This window comes from Diceros bicornis, chromosome 8 (genome assembly GCF_020826845.1).
Source record: "Diceros bicornis minor isolate mBicDic1 chromosome 8, mDicBic1.mat.cur, whole genome shotgun sequence".
In the NCBI taxonomy this organism is placed as follows: domain Eukaryota; kingdom Metazoa; phylum Chordata; class Mammalia; order Perissodactyla; family Rhinocerotidae; genus Diceros; species Diceros bicornis.
In genome coordinates, this window is record NC_080747.1 from 2756494 (window position 1) to 2781335 (window position 24842).

General features: G+C 62.7%; 1 protein-coding gene across 1 annotated transcript in view; it reads left to right on the forward strand.

Annotated features, from left to right (window-relative positions):
• Nucleotides 1–7061: 7061 nt before the first annotated feature.
• DOK7 (docking protein 7) overlaps nucleotides 7062–24842 on the forward strand; it is a 35533-nt gene continuing 17752 nt past the window's right edge. The window contains 4 exon segments of the mRNA XM_058546633.1: nucleotides 7062–7103; nucleotides 15971–16026; nucleotides 16028–16202; nucleotides 18087–18287. Coding sequence (XP_058402616.1) covers nucleotides 15982–16026; nucleotides 16028–16202; nucleotides 18087–18287 — 421 coding nt within the window. The 5' untranslated portion in view covers nucleotides 7062–7103; nucleotides 15971–15981.

Sequence of the window (24842 nt, forward strand, 5' to 3'; positions counted from 1 at the left end):
CAAATGTCCTGCGGCCACAACAGAGTGGCTTATTTGAGTCAAAATAGGGAAGCGTGGCTGGAGGCCAGAGAGGGTGGGGTTGTGGGGGCTATGAGGGGCAGCCCACCCGGGCCCGTGGGCTGCAGTGAGGAGCTGGTGTGTCCCAAGGGTCCCTGGTGGGGTTTCAGCAGGGTGGGGATGTGATGACACTGGGTGTGTGGGGGCGGGACAGAGAGATGCTGTGGAGAGTCGTGGGCAGTGTGGCTGGTGCCCAGCACTGGGTGCCTCGGGGAGCTGGGAGCCCCGGGTGTCGGGGGGCAGGAAGGCAGCCCCGTGTTCAGTGCGTCCAGACCCACCCACACTCCTCTGGGAATGGGACCCTCCACCCAGAGCAGCCCAGAAGGGCAGGGGTCCTCCTCCACACAGACCCCACCTGCCTCTCCTGCCCCTTGACCCCTGAAGCCACCTCCTCTCCTGTCATCTCCACGGCCCCCACCCTGGACCAGGTCTTGCTCCCTCTGTCCAGGTGACAGGCCAGGGCTTTCTCCATGTCACTGCCCCCCACACCTGCCGTGGAGCCTCCCCTAATCTCTGAGGTCTGATCCCCTCCCTCCAGCCCCTCTTCTGCCCCACCCTGCCCCCCAGTCTGTGCTCTGGCCACTCTGGCCTCCCTTCTGTTCATGAAACTGACCAGGGGCCCTTGCGCATGCTGTTCTCCCTGCCGCCTAGAATGTTCTCTCCCAAACTGCCCCTCCTCCCTTCACTCATACTTTGGAGCTCTGGCCACACCTAGCTGCAAAGGAGGCTGGGAGGGCAGGGAACAGGATTGTTGTGACTGGATCAGACAGTCATGAGGGGCGTGCACTGTCCCAAACAAAGCCAGGGTTCTGACAGCAGGGGAAGAGAGGCCGGTACTGGCAGGGCATCCAGCGGGGTGTGCCTAGGCCCCTTTCCCCATTGCCCAATGCCCCAGAGCCCACAAGCTGGCTGAAACTCGCTGCTAAAGCCTCCCACTGTGTTGACCACAGCTGGGGCAGCAACTGGGGGATGGAGGCTGGTGCCCTTGCCACGGGAGCACGGAGAGTGGAGTAGCTCCTACTCATGAATGTGGGGCCTCGACAGCCCGTTCTGGGCCTCCGGGAGCCGTATCGCTCAGTCCCCCGCAACCCTCGAGTAATGTGAGCTCTCCCTGGCCCTCCTCCCTGTGAGTGCTGCGGGTGGCTCTGTGAAAGAGGAACTTGCATTCACAGATTGTCTAGTGTCAAGCCGACCTTGCATTCCTGGAGTGGGCTGTGCTGAGGCACAGTGTGAGCCGCGTGTCTCCCATTTGCCCCTCTGGGTTTCTTCCCGCCTTCTCCACCTGCACCCTGCCCCAGGAGGCTGATTCTGATCAACTGCACCAGTGGCCTCCTGTGCCCTTTGGGTTTCTGTTGGGCCACGGGGGAGCCCCAGCAGGAGGTCAGAAGAGGGAGGAGAGTGTGATTGGGATGTTGACTTCCCTGGCTCCCTCCTTTTGGGGTCATCTCAGTGTTAGAGGTTGAATTGTGTCCTCCTAAAATTCGTATGTTGGAGCCCTAACCCTCAGGACCTCAGAATGTGACCTTATTTGGAGAGAAGGTCTCTACAGAGGGGGTCAAGCTAAGGTGAGGTCACTACTGTGGGCCCTGAACCAACATGACCGTGTCCTTATAAGAAGGGGACGTTTGGACAGAGACACACGGAGAAGGAAGATGATGTGAAGTGCCACGGGGTGGGTGGGGGATGGTGGCCGTCTGCAAGCCAGGGACAGAGGCCTGGGGCAGGTGCTCCCTCACGCCCCGAAGGAACAGCCCTGTGCCCTTGCCATCTCGGCCGTCTGGCCTCCAGAACGGTGAGACGTCGGTTTCTGTTGTGCAAGCCCCAGCCTGTGCTGCTTTGTTGCCGTGCCCCTAGCAAACCAGCACACTCAGATCCCTTGACTGAAGGTCAGAGCTCCTCCCGAGACATCAGGGGTCCCTCCTTCGTGGTTTGGCGACCACTCCCTGGGGTCTGGAGGTGGCACCCACACCTCCTCTAACTCGCCCAGGGCTACTGGTGACCCCTCCACGACCACACGTTTGTAAGTAGCCCGCCTCACATTGTCCTGTCCTCATATCATGCCAGCCTGCTGGGGCTCTGGCTGATGCGTGCTGCATTACTTACAAGCTTTTTTTGGATTTACTGTTTTGTTTAGGATTTTACATTTATGTTTCTGAGTGAGATCGGCCCATAATTTTCCTTTCTTATACTCTTGGAACGACTGTCATCAAGGCGACACCAGCCTCGGAGAGTGAGTTCGAGAGTATCCCTTCTTTTATCATTCACTGGAAGACCCCGGCTAAAGCGGGAATGATCTGTTCTTTGCAAGTTTGGTCGCATTCCCTATAAATGCCCGTGCCCAGTGTTCTCTTCACAGGACGATATTTCACTACAGACTCAATATCTTAACAGTCACGGGACTCGTTGAGAATTCTGTTTCTTCCTGAGCCAGTTCCAGGAAGTTATGCTTTTATGAACCTATCTGTCTAAACTTTCACATTTATTGCCAGAAAGCCGTTCACGGTGTTCTCATCACTTAATCTCCGATGTGGTCGTTTTCTGTCAGCCCTGGAAGGTGTGCCACTGTCCCTGGCTTCCACTGCTACTGTTGAGAAATCGGCTTTCGGGCCAATTGTTGTTCTTTTGTGAATAACTTTTTCCTCGGTGGCTTTTGTGGTCTTTGTTTGACGGGCTGTGGTGTCACCACGACAGGTGCAGGCGTGGGCTTCTCCTCTTCTGTCCGGCTCGCGGGGGTGGGACTTCATGCTCAGCTTGGATGTCTGCTGGTGGCCTTCCCAGGGCGACTCAGGGACCCAGGCTCCTTCTGTCTAGAGCTTCCAATGTCCCCTGATGCCTGGAGTCCACTACTGACCCTTCCTATATCAGAACGCCTTATTCCATGTCACAAATGACCTCACAGCTCCGTGACATAAAACAACAGCTGTGCACTGAGCCCACAGCTCTGGGGGCTGGTAACTCGAGCTGGGCTCGGCCTGGGGGTTCTTCTGGGCCGGGCCGCTCCTCCACATATCTGGAGGCATCAGTGGGTCTTAGGCCACTGTGCTCCTGGGGGCTGACTGGCTGTTGGCTGGGGCCATGGGGTGACTCGGCCACATGTCTGCCATCATCCAGCAGCCTAGCCTGGGCTTGCTCGTGCAATGGAGGCTGGGCTCCAAAGAAAGAGTGGACCTGAGCGTTTCCATCGTGTTTCGTTTGTCAAAGCAAGCCAGATTCCAGGCGTAGACAGACTCCATCTCTTAGTGGGAGGAGGTACGTGGTCACATTTCAAGGGGTGTGGTGCAGGGAGGGGACTATTTACAGCCAGTTTTTCAAACAATCTGCCACACTCTCTGCGCTAGTCTGCTTGGCTGCCATCACAGAATACCACAGACTGGGGGGTTTAAACAACAGACATGGATTTTCTCATAGTTCTGGAGGCTGAAGATCCAGCGAGGTTGGTTTCTGGTGAGACCTCTTCTCCTGGCTTGCAGATGGCTGTCTTCCTGCTGTGTCCTCACCTGGCCTTTCTCTGTGTGCGCCGAGAGAGAGATCTCTGGTGTCTCTCCCTCTACCTATAAGGCCATAGTTGTATGGGATCAAGGCCCCACCCTCATGACCTCATTTCACATTAATCACCTCCTTAAAGACCCTGTCTCCATATACAGTCACATTGCAGGTTAGGGCTTCACATGTGAATTTCGGGGACACAGTTCAGTCCATAACAGTCCATCTCATCACACGATGAATGACAAGCGTGTGGAAGATGGCACAGGGCATCCCTATGGCTGGGCCTGGAAGCGGTGGTCATCACCTCCACCCACACTCCACTGGCCAGAACCCCTTCAAACGGCCCCACCTCACTGGGAGAGCTGGGAACTGGAAACGAGTGAATGGGTGGGGGGACGCAGGCAAGGGCTTGCCATGGTCGGGCCGTGTGTGGTTTTCTCCAGCCACACCGAGTACCTGGAGATACAAGACAAGGCAGCCCGTCCCTGGTCCCCATCACCCCCTTGTGTTTGTAAAACACATGATCATTTTGAAAGACCCTCATATGCATAATCTCATCAGGGGCTCATTGTAATAATGTCGGGGTAGAAGACGACACTGAGGCCAGAAGGACGGTGTGATGGTTAAAGTTCAACTTGGGTTGTGAGCGGCAGGTATAGTCCAGTCTCTGGCTGCAGGTCCCGTGGCTGTAGAGCCACTGATGGGGCAACAGCTCCCTATGGCCACAGTCTCATAGTGGTGGCAGTGTCCCCGGCCATGAGGTGGCACCCGTGGCTGTGTGGTCAGTCAGTGGTACAGCTGTGACCCACGGCTTCTTGGAAGGTGACAGCCATGCCCCACGGCTGTGGAGTCCAGCTGTGTGTGGTGCAGGGCTGGGGTGCCATCCTGTCTCAGGAAAGTGGCTGTGCTTCCCTGCTGCCCTGACTCCTGAGGCTTCCATGGCTCTCCAGCCTCCCCTGGGTTTACCAGAGGCCTGACATTCTTCCAGCAAATTCCTTCCTGCTTTAGGGGCCAGTTTCTGCCACTCGCAAACAGCAACTCTGGCTGTAACAGCTGGGGAAACTCTTAGTCGGCTTGGGCTGCTGTAACAAAAATACCATAGACTGGGTGGCTGAAACAACAGACGGCTGTTTCTCACCGTCCTGGACATCGGAAGTCAGAGACCGGGGGCCAGCACGGTTGGGTTCCGGTGTGCCAAACACCTTCCAGGTGTGCAGACAGCCGCCTTCCTGCAGTGTTGGAGATGGACCATCTCTCTCGTGTCTCTTCTTACAAGGACACTAATCCCATCGTGGGGGCTCCACCCCCATGACCTGACCCTCTCCCAGGCCCCACCTCCTAACACCATCCCTTTGGGGCTTGGGCTTCAACACCCGAATTTGGGGGGACACGAACATTTAGTCTACAGCAGGCACTGGGGAGCAGACAGGCCGGGAGCCGACCCAGGGTCTGGGAGCAGAGCCGGGCAGGAAGCTCGCCCGCCTGTCTGCGGCCCTGGCGCGGCACAGAGGGGGAGGGGAGCTGTCTGTCCCTGCCGCAGCCCACATTTCCTGGGGCCAGTGCGGGAGCAGGTGCAGCTGCAGGCGTGGCAGGAGCCTGGGCTGGGGCCAGCGCTCAGGAATGCAGCAGGGCACTGCCCCTCCCTGCAGGGACGACCATGTGCCAGGCACCCGGGGCGGCGGATGTGTCAGTGGCCACAGTCCCTGTCCGCCATCCGGCTCCACAGCGGCTGTCCCCGGGCCAGCCCCTGGGGGCCTGAGATGTATGGGGAGCATGAATGGAGCTCTATGGCTGGGCAACTGCTCTGTGGAAGGCAGCTGGTGGCCCACACGTGACATGGGGGGTGGGTGGAGGGGACGAGACAAGGGGAGACACAGAGCTGCTTCCTGGGCCTGGTGTGGCCCTGCTCTGCATTAGGCCCCAGCAAGACATCCGCGGGGCATCAGAATCAAGCTTGTGGCCCACCAGGGGCCTGCACTCTCAGATCCCCAGGGACAGTGGGAAGGGGGTGCCCGGAGGGCGTGGACCTGTCCTCTGCACTCAGCATGGTGGCTGCTGAGCTGGGACTCCAGCCCAGGGCTCTGCCTGCCCCCAAGGCTCCCACTCTGGGCTCAGCCGACACGGGTCAGTCTTGGTTGGGGAGACCTCATGGCTCTAAGCGTCAGCTCCATCCTCTGTGAGTGACAGGACCCAGCCCTGGGGGCCTGGACGGGGACAACGACCCACACAGATGCCCCGTGGGAGTCAGCTCGTCTTGCCCATGCAGATAACAGCACACTGTTTCTCTCTTCCCTCTTACCCCCCTGGAAGGCAAGCCCCTGAGGATGGGACCTTGAGTAGGGCACATCACTTCTCTAGGGTGCTGCCCCTACCTCTGCCAGCATCCCCTTATCTGTTGGATGCTCCTGAACTCGTGGGTGTGGGAGATCGTCTTAGAGATGGGGGCTGACGTCCAGGGTGTAGACCTGCCAGGTCTCCCGAACCACCTGGGCTCGGAAGGAATCGGGGGCATCTGGACCAGAGTGACAGGGTGGAGGAGGGGAAATCCAGAAGCTGGGAGGGCCCCCTCGAAGGGGACTCCCAGTGGGCCCTTACAGAACAGCACAGCTCCTCAGGGCCATCCCCCCTTACGGGAGGGGGTTGTAAGATCACCTTTAGTGGGACAGCTCTCAGCCAGGGGTGGGGAGACCAGACATGGGGACCTGGGGCACTGTGGTGCACAGTGGGTCCCCAGCCCACCCACCACCAGGCAGCAACCTGCACTGGGTCCATGCTGCCTAGGGACACAAAAGGACCCCCCTCCATCACCCTGCTTGGGGGGTGGGGGCGGCCTGGGCGAAGGGGGCAGGGGGCTGGAGGGCTGGGGGCTAGGCAGTGTCCTGGCCAGGGTGGTCCCAGCGTCAGTCTGTTGTCAGGGTGTCTGGTGACAGCCCTGAGGTGGTGGGAGGGGCAGGTGCCAGAGGGTGAAGGCAGGTTGGTTGAAGACAAACTTTAAAATTGGGAAGCAAGGACACAGGAGTGTCCCCTTTCTGTTGGGTTGTTTGCTTTTGGAAGAGAAGCACCTCCCTCCCCCCGCTGAGCAGTGTCGGAGCCCCAGACGGAACCTGGTTCTGGAGGGGTGCTCCGGTGGCCTCAGGCGCCCGCTGCGCCCGTTGCCCCGGCCGCGCAGGGGCGCGGAGGGGCCGCGGGGTGGCGGGGCGCGCACCTCGGCAGGGACGCCCCACCCGGCGGCGGGGAGCCCCGCGCCCCGCCCGCCGCCCCGCCCGCCGGCCCGCCCTCGCCGGCCCAGCCCAGGGCCCTCCCGGAGCTATTTTGAAAGTGACCCTGGGCTGGGGCGGCCGCGGGGCGGCGGGCGAGGCGCGGCGGGCGCCGCGGGAACCATGACAGAAGATGACCGAGGCGGCGCTGGTGGAGGGCCAGGTCAAGCTGCGGGACGGCAAGAAGGTGGGGGCGCGCGGCGGGCGCGGGGCGGGGCGGGCGCGGGCGGCCGCTCACGCTCCCTCTGTCCCTGCAGTGGAAGAGTAGGTGGCTGGTGCTGCGCAAGCCGTCGCCGGTGGCAGGTGAGCGGGCGCGGGCGCGGGCGCGGGCGCGGAGGAGCGGGCCCGGCGGCCTCCGGCGCGGCCGCCCGGAGCGCGGCCAGCTCGCCCGAAATAGCCGGCGGCGCCGGGCGAGGGCTGTAACCGGAGAGCGCTCCGGCCTCGGCCTGCTCCTGCCGCGGACGCCGGGGCCGGGACCCTCCCGCCGGCGCAGACCCCGGGCCCGCGGGGACTCCCTTTCCAGAAGGGCAGATTGAGGCCCGGAGGGGCCTGCGGGGGGCAGTGGTGGCTGGAGGGGCCGCAGTCAGGAGCCTGTTCGCTTCCCCTCCCCCGTCGCGCACCAGGGGGGCACCCCGGGAAGTTAGGCTCCTGTGCGCCTGGTGCGTGAGTAGCGTCATTGAATTCGAATCCGCATGGGGGTTCCAGGCGGTGTTGACCCCAGGCGCCCTTCCACCTTCCCCAGGGGGAGCAGGGGCTGGGCTGCCAGGTAGGAGCAGAATGCTGCTTTTGTGTCTGAGAAAGGTGAAGTCCACGTGGTGTGGGGGAACAGAACCCGGAGGAGAGAGTGGACCACCCAGGCTCTCCCCGCTCATCCAGCGCCCCAAGCCTGGGAGGAGGCGCAGGGAGCCCGAAGCCGGGCATCTTCAGCTTCAGCGCGGGATTCAGGCGCAGCGGAGCGCAGAGCTGTTCGGCTGCAGCTGTTTGCTGAGACAGGTGCCCTGGAGCCGGCCCAGGCCCCAGGGGTCTGTGTGGGATGCTGGGGGCGTGCGTGCTCGCTGCCTCACACGTGTGGGGCTGCCAGGGCGTCTTCCGGGGCGCCTGGCGTGTCTGTCATTTCCCAGGGAAGGGGGGGGTGCCCTCCCTGTTCTGCTCCTGGGTCCTCTCCTTTGTCTCTTCTGCTGAGCCTGCTCTGGGCACCCCCTGTTTTTGGCGGGGGACATGCTCACTTCCTGCTGGGCCTCAGCTCCCCCTCCAGGGGGCTGGGCTCCATGCCCAGGTCGTTCATCCAGTTGGTGGTTGGTGCCCAGACCCCTGCCTGATGCTGTGCGGGGCCTTGTCCTGGGGAACTCCAGGGGGCCTGATGGAGGAGACAGAGGGTCCCCTAGTGGGCAGGGAATGGGGGGCACTCGCCAGGCGGAGGGCAGGGGCAGCGGGGCAAAGGCCCACGGACGTGGAAGAGGCTTTGGCCAGCTGTGGCTGGAGGTGGGGTTGGCTGTCGGGTGGGTGTTGCTTGGTGGGACAGTGGTGAGCCGGGGCCTGGGCAACCTCCAGAGAGTCTCCTGGGAGGGTGGCCCTCCCGAAGAGCAGCCCTGGGGTTGGTCTTTGTCTCTGGATAGGGGTGAGGGGTGGAGCGGCAATTTGCAGCCCCCTATGTGGGTTTTATCTCAGTATCAGATCCCTGAGGGGGGTGCTCCCAGCCCCGGCCCTGGAGGACGCCGGTGGAGGGAGGGCCCTTCTGCGCTGCAGGGGAGTTGACAGTGGGTCCCCAACACCACTTGAGTCTGCAAGTGGACTTGGTGGTCATTGAGCCCTTCCTGGGTTTTACTGCATGCCCAGGAGCAGTAGAGAAAGCAGCCCCTGTGGTAGAGCGCCATGGAATCTAGGGAAGGTAGAGCCTCCCACACCAAGGACGCTGGGGCTGGATTGGAGGGAAACTGGTGGAGAAGAGAGGGAAGGATGCAGAGGCCAGGGATAGGGCGGGAAGGGATGGAGGGCACGCCCCTCTGGGTTGACGTCCACTCTGAGCCCGCACCCACCATCTCATGTCCCGGACCCAGCGTCTCAGAACACCCACTGTTGGTGCTGGTCACCGTAGCAGCACCCCCTTCATCCTCACATGGCATGAGGACGGCCGTCATCCTCTTACGGATGCGGGCCGAGGCCGCGTCCCAAAGCTGAGCCCTGTGGCCACATGGCCCTGCGTTCGGCGGCCCTTGCTGGTGCTCAGTGCTGAGGCTGTGCTCCCATCCCCTCGGGTCAGAGCCCCTGACCTCCCCAGCCCTGAGCTGATTCGAGGCCCCCTCTCCCGGGGCGTTGGGGTGGGCCTGGCTGTGATGGGGTCTTTGCCTCGGCCCCCCGCCTCACCCAACCTTGTCCTAAACACCAGCTCCCGGGGGGGACTCAGGTGTGAGGGGTAGGTCGGCATCCTGGAGGACCCCACAGCTGAGACCTCCCAGATCCTGCGTGCAGCAAAGAGGGGGCCTGTGCAGGAGAGAGTCCAGGCCGCCCTGCCTTGTCGTCATAAAAATCCAGGACTCGTATCTTTAAAAATGGTGCTTTTCTCCAGGGAGGGCCCATGAGGGGCGGTTGAGAGGGCTCGCCAGCCCAGGGGCACCAGAGGCCGTTGTGGGGCCAGAGGGCACCCTCCGCCCAATGCCCTTTCTCCTGTGTGCGCTTCTCTTAACCAGGAGCACTTCTTACAGTCAAGTTTAGTGAGTGCAAGAGAGGAAAACCTCTTATATTAAACGAAGTGAGAGATCTTCACGAAGGCAGTAATGCTTCAGTGGGATTGTGTCCCTTGGGGTCTCGACCTCTGGCTGGACCAGAGGATTTGTGTCTGGGTCCCTTCTCTGGGCCAGGTCCCCTTGAGACCTGCTCTTGCCACTGACGGTGGGGTGTGCATTCAGTCTCCCCCGGGGTCCCTGCCCTCGGTCCTGGCGCTGAGTTCCTGGAAGGTAGGGTCCCCTGACTGGCCTCATCCCTCACAGGCAGCCTGGCAGGTGCTGTGAGCCCACGAATGGGGCCTCAGGGCACAGCCCTGGATGCTGCGAGCTGCCCCACCGGCCTGGGCTGGCCCCTCAGCCTGTGCAGTTGGCAGCTCTGCTAAGGTGGGCCTATTCCAAGAGGATGAGGTCCCGGGTGGTGGTGATGGGTCCCTTCCGGCTCACACCTCCTGGCTCTGGATTATCTGTGTCCCTGGGAATGGGCGTGATGTCTCAGTCCCTGGCTGAACAGGCAGCCCGAGGACACGGTGTGGGTGGCGGCCAGCCCTCCTGTCCCCGTGGAGACCTCGCACAAGAGGGCCAGGGCCTCCTGCAGCCCCTGGTCAGGACTGAGTCAGAGCACTGGGCTCAGACCTCGGCTCTGCTCCCATGCACTGTGACCCGAGTCCTAGTTGGGCTCTAGTGATGGTCCCAGGGAGGGTCCCCACGGAGGGCAGACCGGCGGTGGGTGGGAGGGGCTGACCCTGGGTCTGCCCCTGGACCTGTGGGGCCTGTCTGCTCCCGCGATGCCCGTGCTCTGGGGGTGCCGCCTGTGTGAGCCGGCACAGCCCTCTGCGCGCCCCAGGCCCACGCTGTGAAGGATCGTGAACTGGGCCTGGCCCAGGGGCAGAAGGGGCCCCTCCTGGCTTTGGCTTGGTTAGCAGCCCCCTCCCCAGGCTGCTGCCCCTGCTGAGTCCCTTCGGGCTTCTGCCATGCTGCTCTGCTGAAGGCGCTGGCTCAAGGTCACCGTGACCTCTGAGGGCCAAATCCGGCCCCCACTGGGCCTCCGTGCCAGGCCTCGGGCTGTGTCCGTGGGTGTCGCCCTCTGTCTCCCTGGCCCTCCATCCTCTCGGCCGCGTCTCCGCCTGCGGAAGCCAGAGGTCTGCCTCTTCCCGGCCCGCCCTCCCCGCAGCTCCACCCGGCCGTAATCGCCTCTGAGTGCTCATGACTCCACGGTTATTTTTACTCCAGACGCGCGTGTCCAGCTGCCTGCGTGCACGTTGCCCAGTGTCTGATGGGCCTCTCAGTCTCACGTGTGCCGGACAGAACCCCCACCCAACCCCCGTCCCGCAGCCACCTCCCCAGGCGTCCTTTCCCCCACCGGAACCCAGCCTCGCCCTCACCCCCACCTCTCCCTCACCCCCGCATCCCGCCCCGCGAGAGGACCTGGGAGTCAGCGCTGCCTCAGGCAGAGGGACGGCCCCCTCCGGGCTGTCACCAAGCTGTCACCACGTTCCTGCAGAGCCTCGGCCCCCTTTCCTCCTGGCCTAGGCCAGCAGCACCTTCCACCAGAACAGCTGCAGGAGCCTGGAGGCCTCTGCTGTTACCCCATGTCCATTCTCCACGTGCAGCCAGGCAGGGCCCTCTTTGCTTAGATCCCTCAGGGCTCCCTGGTGGGCTGGGAGGAGGATCAAGTGTGCTCACCAGGCCCACCTGACTGGACCCCGCCTATCCCTGGGACTACTCTTCCCCTCCCCCCGTGCCGGCCTGCCCATTGGGTCCCTGCCTCTGTGCCTTTGCACTGGCTGTTCCCTCTAGCACTGTGCTGTTCCTTGTGGGGCTGCTGGGCTGGGTCCTACATCACTGGGGGGTGGTTTCGTTGTCCCCTCTGGGAGAGTCTTTGACCCCGACAGCCCCTGTCATCGAGTGCCTGTTCCCGTCCCCTGAGCAGCACTTCCTCACAGTTTTCTCCTTGATCTGCCAGCCAGCTTTGGTGTCTGACCGTCCCTGGTCTTGGGTGTCCCCTGTGTTGGGGCCTGGCTCTGTCCCCTGGGCCCCCAGCTACTCACAAGCAGAGTGAGCTGGGCTGATGGCTGCAGGGAGGTGGCCGGCTGTGGGCAGAGCGGGAGGTGTGGTGGGCTCCTCGGCCCCCAGCGGGGGTCTGTCAGCGTCAGGTCCCTTCTGCAGGGTGGGTAGGTGCCCACCGGGCACTTGGCTCCCCCCTACACTGGCCCTGCTCGCTGCAGGTGGGAGTTGCTGGACGGCGGGGGTGGCTGACCCCAGGGGCGGGTAATCTACAACATTTGATGATGACATGGACTATCCCAGGCCCTGGCGAGGTCCCCTGCTGGTCTGCTCTGGGCTCACTGGCGGTGTGGCGCTTACCCAGAGCCTCGCCGGGCGGGCCCTGCTCGCGCCTCGGCTCCGCAAGGCGGGTGCTGCCTGTTCCTCAGACGGAAAGCAGAGGCCCCGGAGCTGCGGTACTGTCCCCAGTCATGGACGTGGGGTTTGAACCAGGTCAGCTGGTTCACCTGTGCACACGGGGTGCTCAGTGGCCGTGGGAGTGATGCGGAGTGTGTGCGCGTGTAAGAGCAAGTGTGGGGAATGCATACGTGTGCATACTTGTGTGAGCATGCACATGCGCAAGTGAGCGTGTGGGTGTTTGAGTGTGTATCTGTGTGAGTGATGCCAGCGTGTGAGCATGCATGAGCTTGTGGGTGTGAGTGAGCGTGCGTGCACCCCGTTGGTCCTCACTGTCTTTGGCACCTGTGTCATTGCTGCGTCTGTGCCTCCTTCCACCTCCTTCCACCGTGTCCCTCCACCCCCGACCCTGGCCGCGAGCTGTCCTGGCCCAGAGGGCCCCCTCGGCCCTGTGGACTCTGCGGCTCCTCCCCTGGGCCAGCCTGGCCGCGCCCCTGCAGCCCCAGGCTTCAGACGTGGGCGGCCACCATGAGCGGGGCCAGCTTGTTCCAGGTCGGGTGGCACGGCCCAGCATGGAGGGGAGCTCGACCAGGCCGTTTGAGGGGGTGGCCCGGCGTGCTGGGCGGGAAGGCCGGCGGGGCTTCCTCAGCCCTGACCAGGGGACCCCGCCAAGCGACCAGTCTTGCTGGGCTTCCAGCGGCCGGCGTGCAGGCTCTGGCAGCCCTCTGTCCAGCGTGTCCGGAGGCGAGCTGCAGCCCGGGAAGGGCGGGCCGTGTCGCTGCTCCCTGGCGCTGGGCCGCTGTCCCTCCCGCCCGCCCCTGCTTTGTCCGAGGCCCGAGACCGAGAATTGCTGTTCTCGGTGCCTGTCGCTGCCACAGCTCTGCACTGAACAGCACTCCCTGAGGATGGATTTTCAAAATAGGGTCGATCTGTGGGCCGAGGTGATGGCGAGAGGTGGGGGGTTGGGGCAGCTGCAAGCACAGGGCCCCCTGGGCCCCACACTCCCGGGGGTCCACACTGCTGGGGGGCGTGGGGGCCCCGAGTGTGGGGTGGGTCAGCTGCTCCCACAGCGCACGGCACACAGCGTGGCCCTCACTGTTTTGCTCGTATTTAAAAACAAAATCAGTGACTTGGATGGTGTCTTAGTTTCCTGGGGCGGCCGTAACAGATCTCCATGAACCGGGAGCTTAAAACAACGGGATTCTCTCTCAGTCCTGGAGGCCACACATCCAAAGTCAGGGTGTGGGCAGGGCTGCGCTCCCTCTGGAGGCTCTGGGGGAGGGTCCTTCCCGCCTCTTCCAGCTCCTGGGGGCTCCAGGCGTTCCCCGGGGGCTGCATCAGCCATGACTCGTCTTCACGCAGCCTCCTCACCTGTGTGTCTGTCTCTTCTTCTGTCTCTTGTTAGGACACTCGTCATTGAATTTAGGGCCACCCTAATCCAGGATGATCTCATCTTGAGATCCTTAACTTGATCATATCTACAAAGACCTTTTACCAAATAAGGTTGTATTTGCAGGTTCCGGGGGTCAGACGAGTACATACCTTTTGGGGGCCCCATTCAGCCCACTACAGATGGCTGAGGGTGCTCATGAATCCCAGATCTCCTTCAGGAGTAGGGTGTGGGCTGCATTTCAGACACAGCCAGAATCCAAAAAGACTGGACACCCCCGGGGGGAGAGTCTCAGGGACAAGTGTTGGCTCTTGCACGCAGGCCCCCAAAATCAGTCGTGCAAACGCACACCCCAGGATAGGGAGACCTGCTCTGTGGCAGGAGGCATGAGGAAGGGTGAGGACCCGTGGGGTGACGCACCGGCTGTTGTAGCAAACTCGACTCTAGACCAGGAGTCGGCAAACCACGGCCCCAAGTCAAATCCGGCCCACTGCTTATTTCTCTAATAAAGTTTTATTGGAACACAACCATTCACTTACGTGTTGTTAAGTAGTTGTGACAGAGACCGTGTGGTCCACAAAGCCAAAAATAGTTACCGTCTGGCTCTTTACAGAAAGGTTTGTTGACCCTGCTCTTGGCTGTATTCCTGGGAGCATAACTCCTAGAACAAAGGAGGTGACAGTCTCGTTCTGCTGTTCGGGTCGGACCACACCTAAAGCGATGGTCTTTCATTTGACAGAACATCCCCACCCTCCTCTGTGCCAGGTGATGGGGCTGTCACTGTGCACAAGCAGAGGTGGGCCTGCCTTTAAGAGCTCACCTTTGGGGGTTGGGGGGAGAGACAGCAAATAGACAAGGGACAGACACCGTGAGGGACGCCGGAGCCTGCTGTGGGGAGAGGGGCGGCAGGAGGTGGTCGGTGTGTCTGGGGGTGTGGGTGGCGGGCTGTCCTCATGCTGCGCTCCCTTCTGTAGCTGCCCCGCTGTGCTCAGTGGCTTCCCTCTGGTCCCACGAGGATCTTGACTGCGAATCTTTCTATGCTTGGGACCTCCCTCAAGTTCTCACCCCTGGAGACTCTGGTGACACATTGGGGGGACATTTCCATAAGACACGTGGCCTTTATGCCACCTGTGTGACTTCTTTCCCTCTGGCCAGGCCACGAGTTTCCCAAGGAGCTGTCTGAGCTGCAGCCTTTTCCGGGGCCGCGCGGGAGAGAACGGGCCGGCGCCCTGGATGGGCGGACGGGGCTCTGTGGGTTCTGGGAGTTTCCTTCCCTCAAAATGGAAACCTCTTAGCTTTGTTCTGATGTCAGCATTTTGGCTACTGCGGACAGGACCTCACACAGGGGGTGAGGGTCTCCCCGTTTTGTAACTGCAGGTTTGGGGGCCCCCAGCCCCCGTGTTAGTTTACATGCGGCCTGCGGCCCTTTCACCCCACAAGGGCAGGGGCCTGGCCGGGACGGCTGTCCGCCCTCTGGCCCCCACGGGGAAGGTCTGCGGACCGCAGCCTCCGTGTCCCGTCCTCCTCTGGCCCCGGGCCTGGCTGTGTGACTGGCCAGGCGGGGCGGGGCAGAACGACCCCTTGGCGTGCTCCATCCCTGCGCAGACCTCCTGTGAGCAAGTTCTCACTTGGCTTGGCAGGGCCTGCTTTCCGGAGGATTCAAGTGGCCATGTCGCTGCGCCCCTTTCCCGGGGCGGCCTCCCGCGTTCTCCCCGTCCTCTCCGCGCAGGGACGGGGACGAGGCACCTGATTTCTCCCGCTTTCCCGCAGGATGCCGGGTGTCCCACACTTGGTGTCCACTCAGGCCCCACACCCTGTGCCCCCCTCGGAGACCGGGCCTCGGGGCCCAGAAGCTGTGGAGCCCGGGACGGCGGGGGCGCCTCTGGGAGGACAGGCGGCAGCAGGTCCCCTGCGAGGGCCCAGGGCCACACGGGTGGGGGCGCGGGCTGCACTTGGAGGCGCACCCCCGCGCTAAGTGCAGCTGCACCCGCGGCCCGGGGCCCGCTTTGCCGTTGGGGTAACAGGGAGGGCAATTACGATGTGGAGGGAAAAGGGGACCTTGAGGACAGAGGCCCGAGTCGCCCAGACTCAGGCGCGTCCCCTGCAGCTGGGGAAGAGACTGGGGCCCGAGGCACGGGGTCTCGGGGGTGGGCTCGTGTGGGGTCTGGCAGTGGGACCCGAGGCCCAGTGCCCCTCCTCCCCCCTCAGGGCTGGAGTCCGGGAGAAGAGGGTCTGGTGTGGCCGGAAGGGGCACACGCAGGGCTGAAGCAGAAGGCCCGAGCCCCCGGCAGGCTCTACCTGTCCCCGGAGCCACCCACCAGAGCCCCTACAGCCCCTGAGAGCGGCCGCGTGAGCCCTCGCACCTGGGGCAGGTGGATGCAGTGGTGGGGCCGGGACCCGGCCGTGGGGGTCCGATTCAGGTGGGCGGCCCAGCCACGAAGAGCTCCAGGCCCACTTCTGCGGTGTGGCTGGTGCGCCGTGGTGGTGGGGTGCAGTTTTGTACACCAGGAAACGGAGGCTCAGAGCGGCTGGGGGGCTTGCTTGGGGTCACGCCTTGAACCCAGGACTCTCTGAGGGGGGGGCGGGGCTCGGGTGGCAGCTGTGCTGGCCTGGCGCCCCTGATGGCCCTTACCTGTGCTGTCCCGTGACCTCTGCAGACTGCCTGCTGATGCTGGCCTACAGGGACAAGGCGGAGCGGGCCAGGGGCCTGCGGGGAGCGCAGCAGCCTGACGCTGGAGGACATCTGCGGCCTGCAGCCCGGCCTGCCCTACGAGGGCCTGGCCCACACGCTCGCCATCGTTTGCCTGTCGCAGGCCGTCATGCTGGGCTTCGACAGCCGAGAAGCCATGTGCGCCTGGGACGCCCGGATCCGCTACGCACTTGGCGAGGGTGAGTGACGCCAGGGCGCGGGGTCCGGGGTGGGGGGCAGCCGCATCCTTAAGTGTCCTGGGGGCCCTCACCCGTGCGCTGCAGAGGCCGGGACACGACTCCAGGGCCCCGGGCAGAAGTATTTGAGTCCCTCCTCCGCCGGGCTCTGTGCTTAGGGTGCGAGGAGAAGGGGCTGTCACGGAGTCACCGTCCCACCGCGTCTCCCACTGGGGTGCAGCCGGTCCACCACCCGAGCTGGGGAGGGAAGGCCAGGGAGGCGAGGCAGGCAGGCGCGGGGGCACGGCCCGCCCCACAGCTCTGCGGGGCGGCCGGCGGGCAGACAGGGCGGCAGCTGCCCACCCCGGGCAGTGCGCGCAGAGGGGGCAGCCCCAGTCCAGCTGGGACGGGGTGAGCCCTCAGCAGCCGGCCGGGTGGGGGCCGACCCTGCGCACAGAAGAGGAGCCGCAGGCCCGGACTCGCCTCGGACCCAAAAAATGCAGCTGTCAAGATCAAGGATAATTTAACGTAGTATTTAAAACCCTCAAAATCAATTTAAAATAAAGGCTGGCTCTGAGCCTGCACTTGCCAGGGACCCTGGCGGGCCTCGTCTTCATTTTAGACATCTGAGATTTCGTTTACCTTGGACTTGTTGCGTTAATGTTTATTTGTTTAAATAATCATTAAAATGTCACTGACCTTGGTCTTGGAGGGTTCTGCGCCCGAGGTGAGGGCCTCGCTCACCTCACCCAGCCAGGCCCGGAGCAGCAGCCCCCCCTCCTGCAGGAGCTCCCAGACCAGCACTTAGTGCAGCGGGTGGGTGGATGGCTCAGTGAGAGGGCGCGGAGGCAGGAAGGAAGAACCACGCCTTTCTAGAAAGTTCCCCGGTTGGGGGTTCCCGCCGGTTCAGCCTGGCTCAGTGGCACAGCTGTCCTTCCCCTGTGGGCTGGGGCGGGGTCCGCACAGAGGCAGCTGGCGCACTGTCCTGGCGCCTTTATAGAAATCACGATGAGGACAACATGATGGGGTCACCGATGCCCAGCCACCTCAGGCCAGGCATGACAGGACGTCAGCCTGCCTCCCCCGCCCAGGAGCCCCTTGACACCCCACTGCAGGGCCTCGGGTGGGGCTCGGAGGAGGAGGAGGGGACAGGTGGGAACTGGCCCCGCTGGCTCAGGGTTGGAGATGAGGTGGTGGCTGAGGCAAGCAGGCTGCTGTCCGCTCTTGGGCAGGTACCCCAGGCATGCACCCCCTTCCGGGGTGGGGCGATCTGGGGAGAGCAGAGCTCCTCTGTCCTCCTCTGAGGGGCTTCAGGGGCAAAGGGCTGAGTGGAGGTAGAGGACGAGATCGTGGGAGCAAGTGCATCGTGCTCAGCACCAGGGAGAACCCCTAACTGGAGAGGGGAGGGTCCACGGTTTCCTGAGTGTCCCTGTGGCCAGGTTTGGCTGTGAGGCAGACCCTAGACTTTGCATGAACTGACTGGAGGCTGGGCCTCCCTGAGCCTCAGTTTCTCCATCTGTGAAATGGGACCATGCCAGCTGCCTGTGGTGGGATGTTTCCTGAGGGGAGGTGCTCTGTGAACAGGACTCCCGACGCAGGGTATCTATCGGCCATCTTGTGTGAGGAGCTTGCTGAGGCCGAGTCCGGCCGTGTCAGGATGGGGAGGGTGGTCAGGGCAGCCCCTCTGAGGACTTCCCCGCCCCCCAAACAAGGTGGGTCCTGAAGGATGGGGGCAGTGAGCGCAGCCACCCCAGGGCTGGATGCTGCTCTGGGAGCAGCTGCCGAGAGTGGGGCTGCGATGCAGGGCAGCCTGCCCAATGGAGCTGACACCCAGGGAGCTACTCCGCCTTCTGCTCCCCTGCCTCCTCTGCCCCTGGTGATGCCCTCTTGCCCCTGCCCTGCCCTCAGTGCATAGGTTCCACGTGACAGTGGCTCCAGGCACCAAGCTAGAGAGCGGCCCGGCCACCCTCCACCTCTGCAACGACATCCTCGTCGTGGCCAGGGACGTCCCTCCGGCCGTCACGGGGCAGTGGAAGCTGTCTGACCTCCGGCGCTACGGGGCCGTGCCCAACGGATTCATCTTTGAAGGCGGGACCAGGTGTGGGTACTGTAAGTATGCAGCCGAGGGGACGCTGGGCCCCAGGCAGCTCCAGAGCTCTCGGCTGTCCCTGAAAACCCTGGCTTGGAGCCGGCCCACCCCACTCGCATGCTTGCCGTCCTGGCGTCTCAGAAACACAGCGAGGGTTGTGTCTCCCAAAAACATGGTGCTTAGCCCTGAGTCCAGATCCTCAGCTGCCTCTGCTCTTCCCCGTTGGAGGGAGGGGCTCGAGGCCACTTGGAGGATGAGAGGAGGGACCCTCTGGGCACAAAACCCACATAGGAGGTACTCAGCATCTCTGGAGTGTGGCCTTCATGTCACAATTCATGGCTCTGAGTCTGAGGTCACAGAGCATCAGAGATGCTCGTGTTTGGATTTAATGAAAAAAAAAAAAGAATAAATTTATCAAGGATGTACTGAGAAACACATTTGTGGACCAAGGATTCCTCGTGGACACACCAGCTCCCATGGCCCGTGAGCCCCCTACACCCAGGGGCAGGGCAGGGCAGGAAGAGCTGCCCAATGTCACAGATGAGGGCCCCTCCTGAGCTCTGAGGGCAAAGTGCCCAAGGGCCACAGTGACGTCCCAGGCGAGGTGAGTGCAGAAACAGGAGTGAGCATGCCAGTGAGCTGACCTCCAGGCTCAGGAGCAGGGCTTAGAGCAGCGTACCCTGGTCCCTCCCACAGAGAGTTTGGGGCTGCTCTGGGGCTGGGGGTTGTTCCAGTGCCCCCTGCCCACAGTTCTCCGAGTATGGGGTGTGTATGCGTCTGGGCCCCCGTACGGACCTGCAGTCACCATGGGGAGGGACGCGCAGCCCCTTCTGTCCTCTCTCCAGTGGAGCACGTGCCTGTCTGCGCTGGCTGCCCAGCGCTCGCAGTGGGCTGAGTGGCCTCCTGGTGACTTGGCATGCAGCTGCAATACGCACGGTCAGTGTGCTGGGTCGGAGGGTGGGCCCTGGGTGGGAGCCGTGCACTGGGCCTAGCGCTGCGCATCCCCACCCTCGTTCAGCCCGGGACCCCTGCCAGAGGAGTGTCGTCACCCTCTCCCTCATGCAGAGGTGGGGATGGAGGCTCCGAGCTGCTGGCAACCTCACTCCACATTTCCCCCTCCACCCCCGCGTAAAAGGGCATTAATCCCCCCGACCCACAGGCTCATGGCTCAGGGTCTGGCACAGGCTCTCGTCCGGCCAGGTTGGATGGGGGTGTGCCAGCCTCCCAGGCCTTGGTCATGCCTGGATTCTCTGGGCAGAGGGAATGCACTTGAGGACATGGTCGTGCTGGATGCTGGCCACCTGGGCCCCCTCGTTCTGCAAAGGGCAGGTGGGTGGAACAGGCTGATTTGGGCCCGTGTTCCATTGGCCGTGCCGGGTGCTGGGAACAAACCCGGTGGGTCTCGCAGCAGGAGCCAGCCCTGTGGGGGCAGCCCGCGGGGCCCTGCCTGTGAGCAGACAAGACATAAATTGCAGAGATGAACAAGCAGGGGAGGGTCAAGCTCCCGCTCGAGGCAGCGGGACATCTGTAGCCAGCTGCACGTCACTGTGCTCGCTGCGTTGTGGGCTTGGGGGAAGTTACGAGTTTGGAGATGCAGAGGGAGACAGAAGGGGTGATGTAGCAGAGGTGCAGGTGGGTTTGTGGGGCAGGGCAGTTTGGGGCAGTGGTCCCTGGAGCCCGTGGGGTGGCCACAGCCAGAGACTGAAGGGCCTTGACTGCAGCAGGCGTGTGCATTCCACCCCCGGGGAATTTGAGCGGGAGGTGAGCACAGCTGTTGGCCACCTGCTCTGGGCTGCGTGGAGGGCCAGATGGGTCATCAGTTGAGTCCCCTGCTGGACGAGCCCTCGGGCCAGCTCGTCTTTGGCACATTAGAGGTCGCGGCACTCAGGGGTCCAGAGCAATGGAGGGTGCAGGGGACCCTTGCTCAGCTTTGTTCTGCTCCCTCGCATGGGTGGTCAGGGCCATAGGCCGCAGTGCGCTCGGCAGGCGGCAACCCTCCCCTCCGAGGTTCCCTCCATGTGGGGTCCCTGGCGGAGGGAGACCTGCGTACTCACTTCACTCTGCTCATGCCTGGGATGGTGGAGTTCCCGGGCCAGGCCCTCCTGGCTCTGACGCTCAGACAGGATCATTTGTGGCTGCTTTAAGGACTGGGGTGCATACCGGGGGTGGCGCTGGTGTGCGCCCTGCGGTGGGGGCGGGGGGTGGGGGCAGGGCAGGAGGACCGTTTCCTTGGAGACTCGTGTTATTTGCCCTGACCTAATGTAATAGGCCTGCTGGAATCTTTCCTCTGTGGCCTCTGAGTTTCAGCTTCCGCCTCTCGACTCTCGGTGTGGGTGGACTCCTCTTCTGCTTGTAAACAGCCCGGGCAGCCGGCAGCGACTCCTGTGAGGGCGGAGGCTGGACCTCAAGCTGTTGTGTTTTCCTGGGTTGCGAGAAACCAGAGCGAGCTGTTGCAGGGCCATCCTGGGGCTTCTGTGCGAGGCCTCAAATGAGTTCAGTCTGCAGACCCAGGCCGGCCCAGCGGACCTGCAGCGCCCGAGGCCAGACCTCGGTGCCACTGTGGACACTGACCCGAGAGCGCAGATGCTCTTGGGTATTCTCAGTCTTCCCTCCTGCTCCAAGCTGTCCCGAGGCCACGGGCCAAACCTGCCCAGTCAGCAACGGTGAGAGAACACCGTGGAGGGTGAGCGGGTGGCTGGGCCAGCCCGGCCCGGCCCTCTGCCCTCAGCCCTCAGCAGGTCCCACTGGGCTCTGTTCTCCTCCAGGGACAAGCTTGCCACTGCTCCGCCAATTTAAGCTGGTGTTTAGACTGTCACAGGAAATGCCTCAGCTGAGTGAGGACTTCCTCCTGCAGGACTGGGTGGCGGAGGGACGGAGGGACGGGGCACCCCCGCATGTGGGGTTAGACTACCAGGCCGCTCGGGGGCCATCCTGGGAGGAGGGCCGGTAATTTAGGTCCGGGAGGGCGTGAGTTAGGGTCCTGGGGCTGCTGTAGCAGATCACCACAAACCGGGGACCTTAGAGCAACAGAAGCGTATTCCTTCACAGTTCTGTCCACAGTCCCCATGCGGGCAGGCTGGCTCCCCCGGGGGGCTCTAGGAGAGGGTCCTTCCTGCCGCTTCCAGCTCCTGGGGGCTCCAGGAGTCCCTGGGATTGTGGCCGCATCGCTTCAGTCTCTCGTCGGTCTTCATGTGACATTCTCCTTCTGTCTTCTCTCTGTCTCTAGAGGACAGCAGTCATTGGATTTAGGGCCGCCTCATAATCCAGGATGATCTCACCTCGAAATCCTTCACTCGTTTACCTCTGCAAAGACCCTTTTTCCAAATGAGGTCACAGTCAGGTTCCAGGATGTGAATATATCTTCTGGGGGCCACCATTCAGCCCATGACAGGGGTCACCCGGACTGTGAAGGTTCTAGAATTTGAATCGTGCTGAGTCTGTGGGCCCCATGCACGTTTAATCTGGAGGACAGAGAGCTGGGTGGAGTCATCAGAAGGCCCTGGAATTCTTGGGCGTAAGGAGTTAACATACTCTCCCTCCCCTGATACAGGTACAGCCTGGCCCTGGGGCCCCCAGAACCACACCCCCTGGGCCCTCAGTCCCAGACAACTCTCCAGAGAGCAGCGAAGGGTGACCCTGGTCTCCTTGGCCACCCTGAGACGTCCGGTGTGACTGGGTGTCAGGAATGTGCCCTGGCGGGCGTGGGGGAGGGTCAGGTCAGGGAAGGTATGACCAGGGCTGTGTGGCTGGGACCTTTTAGGACCTGGCCACGTGTGTGGGGGGCTCCGCGTGGCCCTGGTGCCTCATGAGTGGACATTTTCTCTCTGTCTCCACAAGGACAGCAGCCTGTTCAGATTCAGACGGGGTGAGCTTGGTGGCCGAAAGCCCGAGGTCCCCCAGCGTGGCCTGATTCTCTCTCTCTGGGTTGGTAGTGGCCTGCTGTGTGTTTAGGGCTGCAGGGCATATGCACAAGACCTAGTCCCGTGTACAGGGACAGACGGTGGGGGTGGCCCAGAGATTCGGGGTGCCGTCCCCAGAGGGGGCCCACTCGGAGCCCAGAGGCCAGGAAAGGAAGGCTTTGGGTAGGAGCGGGGGGCATTTGAGCTGGGCCCAAGGACGAATAGGATTTTCTAGGAGGAGGGGGCCCAGAAGAAGTCTCCGTCCCTGACATGGGCAGGTCCTCCTGGTAAGGGCATTTCAAGGGCATTTCCACGTCCATGGGAGCCGGCTGTGTTCACAGAGGATCAGGGTCCTTGCATGCTGGCGAGTTCAGCAGGTGGCAGAGAGTCTGGTCCAGGGTTGGTCCCTGAGTCTGTGGCAGAGGCGCGTGGTGGACGGTGGCCCTCAGAAACACTCCATCTGTGTGCTCCGAGTCCAGCCGTCTGCTGGCTACTCCTCCCTCCTGGTCCCCCATCTCCTCTGGGTCCAGTCTGTTCCTCTAGTCCTTCCTTCAGCCTCTTGGGGCACAGTGAGCATCTTTAAATGATTTTTTTTAGTGAGTAAAGGATGAAGCCCCAAACTAGGAGAGGCTTCCTTGCTGTATATTTGAAACACTGCATTTCTCCAGCTCTGACACGCCCTCTGGTGCCTCTTTTGGACTTTGTGGTCCAAATGCTGGGTGGTCTCAACACCCAGTGCTGTGGCTGAGGCTCTGGTCTCTGACCCCAGGAATGTGGGCGGAGGAGGGACTATGTCAGTGGTTTCTCCGTGCCAGGCACAGGTGCAGGGGTGGGAGCTGGGGGGGCACACGGCAGGCTGGGCAGCCTCAGAGCCTGTGTGAGACGGATGCGAGACATTTCCAGTCCTCAGAGGGCATGAGGGGCACCGGGGACGGGCGGGAGGGGGGCACAGACCCCAGCCCAGGGGCGTCGGGGAGGCTCTCTGGAGGTGACTCTGAGAGGGGCCTCCGCAGGGTGAATAGGATGGCAGCCCAGCCATCGAAGGGTAGGGAGAGGGGGGAGAAGAGAAAAGGGCTCTCCAGATGTGTGTCAGGTCTGGGTGGGTGGCGCGAATGGCACGGGCAGGGACCGTCAGGGTGGGTGGCAGAGGGAAGGCTGGAAAAGGAGGAAGTGGTGCCAGGTTATGGAGAGCCCGGTCAGCTGGCCCAGAGTTTGCACTGCGTTCTCAGAGTAGCAGGGAGCCAGTGAAGGTGCTTGAGCAGGAGAGTGCCGCCAGCAGGTCTGTGTTTAGGGCGATAACTCTGGCCCCAGGGTGCAGATGGCAGTGAGGCAGGGGGCCGTGGGAAGGTTCCGGATGTGGTCCAGCTGAGAGAGGGTGAGCAGCAGCTGTGCAGGTGGCCGGGGCCCTGGGATTCCAGGACTGCTAACAAGTGGTGACTGAAAGGGGGAGAGAGGAAGGGCCAGCCTGGGGTGGGCGGGGAGAGAGGGCTCTTGCTGGGGTGAGGGTCCCTGGAGGGCAGGCCTGGGCCGAGGGTGATGGGCCCCTGCCCCGTGCCGGGCGTTCTAGTGCTTTGCCCGTGGGGTGGGGGGGCGCCCCAGGCAGAGGAGCAGCCCTTGCAAAGGCCCTGTCTCCCTTCTACTCGGTCACAAATTGAGAGACTTTTTTTCTTTTCTTTTTTTTTTGTGAGGAGATTGGCCCTGAGCTAACATCTGCCAATCTTCCTCTTTTTGCTGAGGAAGACTGGCCCTGAGCTAACATGCGTGCCTATCTTCCTGTACTTTGTATGGGATGCCGCCACAGCATGGCTTGACAAGCGGTGCGTCAGTGTGCGCCCAGGATCCGAACCGGCAAACCCCGGGCTGCCGCAGCGGAGCGCGCGCCCCTAACCGTTTGCACCACCGGGCCGGGCCCGAGAGATGTTTTTGAAGTGCGGTCACTCGATACGGAGCGTTTCAGGTTTATCAAGGAGACCGGGTACCCCTCTGGGTCTGGGACCACCTGTCATGTTTCTGACTAGCCTGTGGTCAACTTCACCCCCTGCTCTGAGGTTTCCACTCTGGGGTGGCAGCAGGGCCTGGAATCCGTTGTCCTTTCGTAGCCCACATGGCATTTGCACACCAGGGTGATTCTGGGTGCGTCGAGTATCCAGGGAGGTGCCTGGGAGACCGAGTCGCACAGGGTGGGAGGTCAGGCTGGGCCACCTGGGTGGGGTGAGACGGGCCTGGTGGTGATAGCCACCCCAGGAGCCACCCTGCAGGGGTCCCACATTAATGGCTGTCACTTGTATTAGTGAGTTGGTCCTCACACCAATCCTACAAGGTACGTGCACCATACGCATTTTACAGATGGGGAAACTGAGGCACAGAGCAGTCCCTGACTTGCCTGAGTCTGTCCGTCTGAGCCCGGAGCTGACCCCAAGTGGCCTGGCCGCACACTCCATGCCCTGCTGCACCATCAGCCAGCCCAGCGCCTGCCCGGCACGGGGTTAAGTGGGGCAGGACCAGCTTTGGTAATTCCGGCACTTTGCAGCGCTCAGCAGCCTCCGTGCTTCCTCCTTGGGGCGTTTTGCTCCAGTCTGTTTCCCCTCAGGGGCAGAAAAGCAGCCCGAGGGGCGGGCACGGTGTCCCCCTGCCCTCGGAGCCATGGTGCACTGTGGCCTCGAGTGGGACCATCTG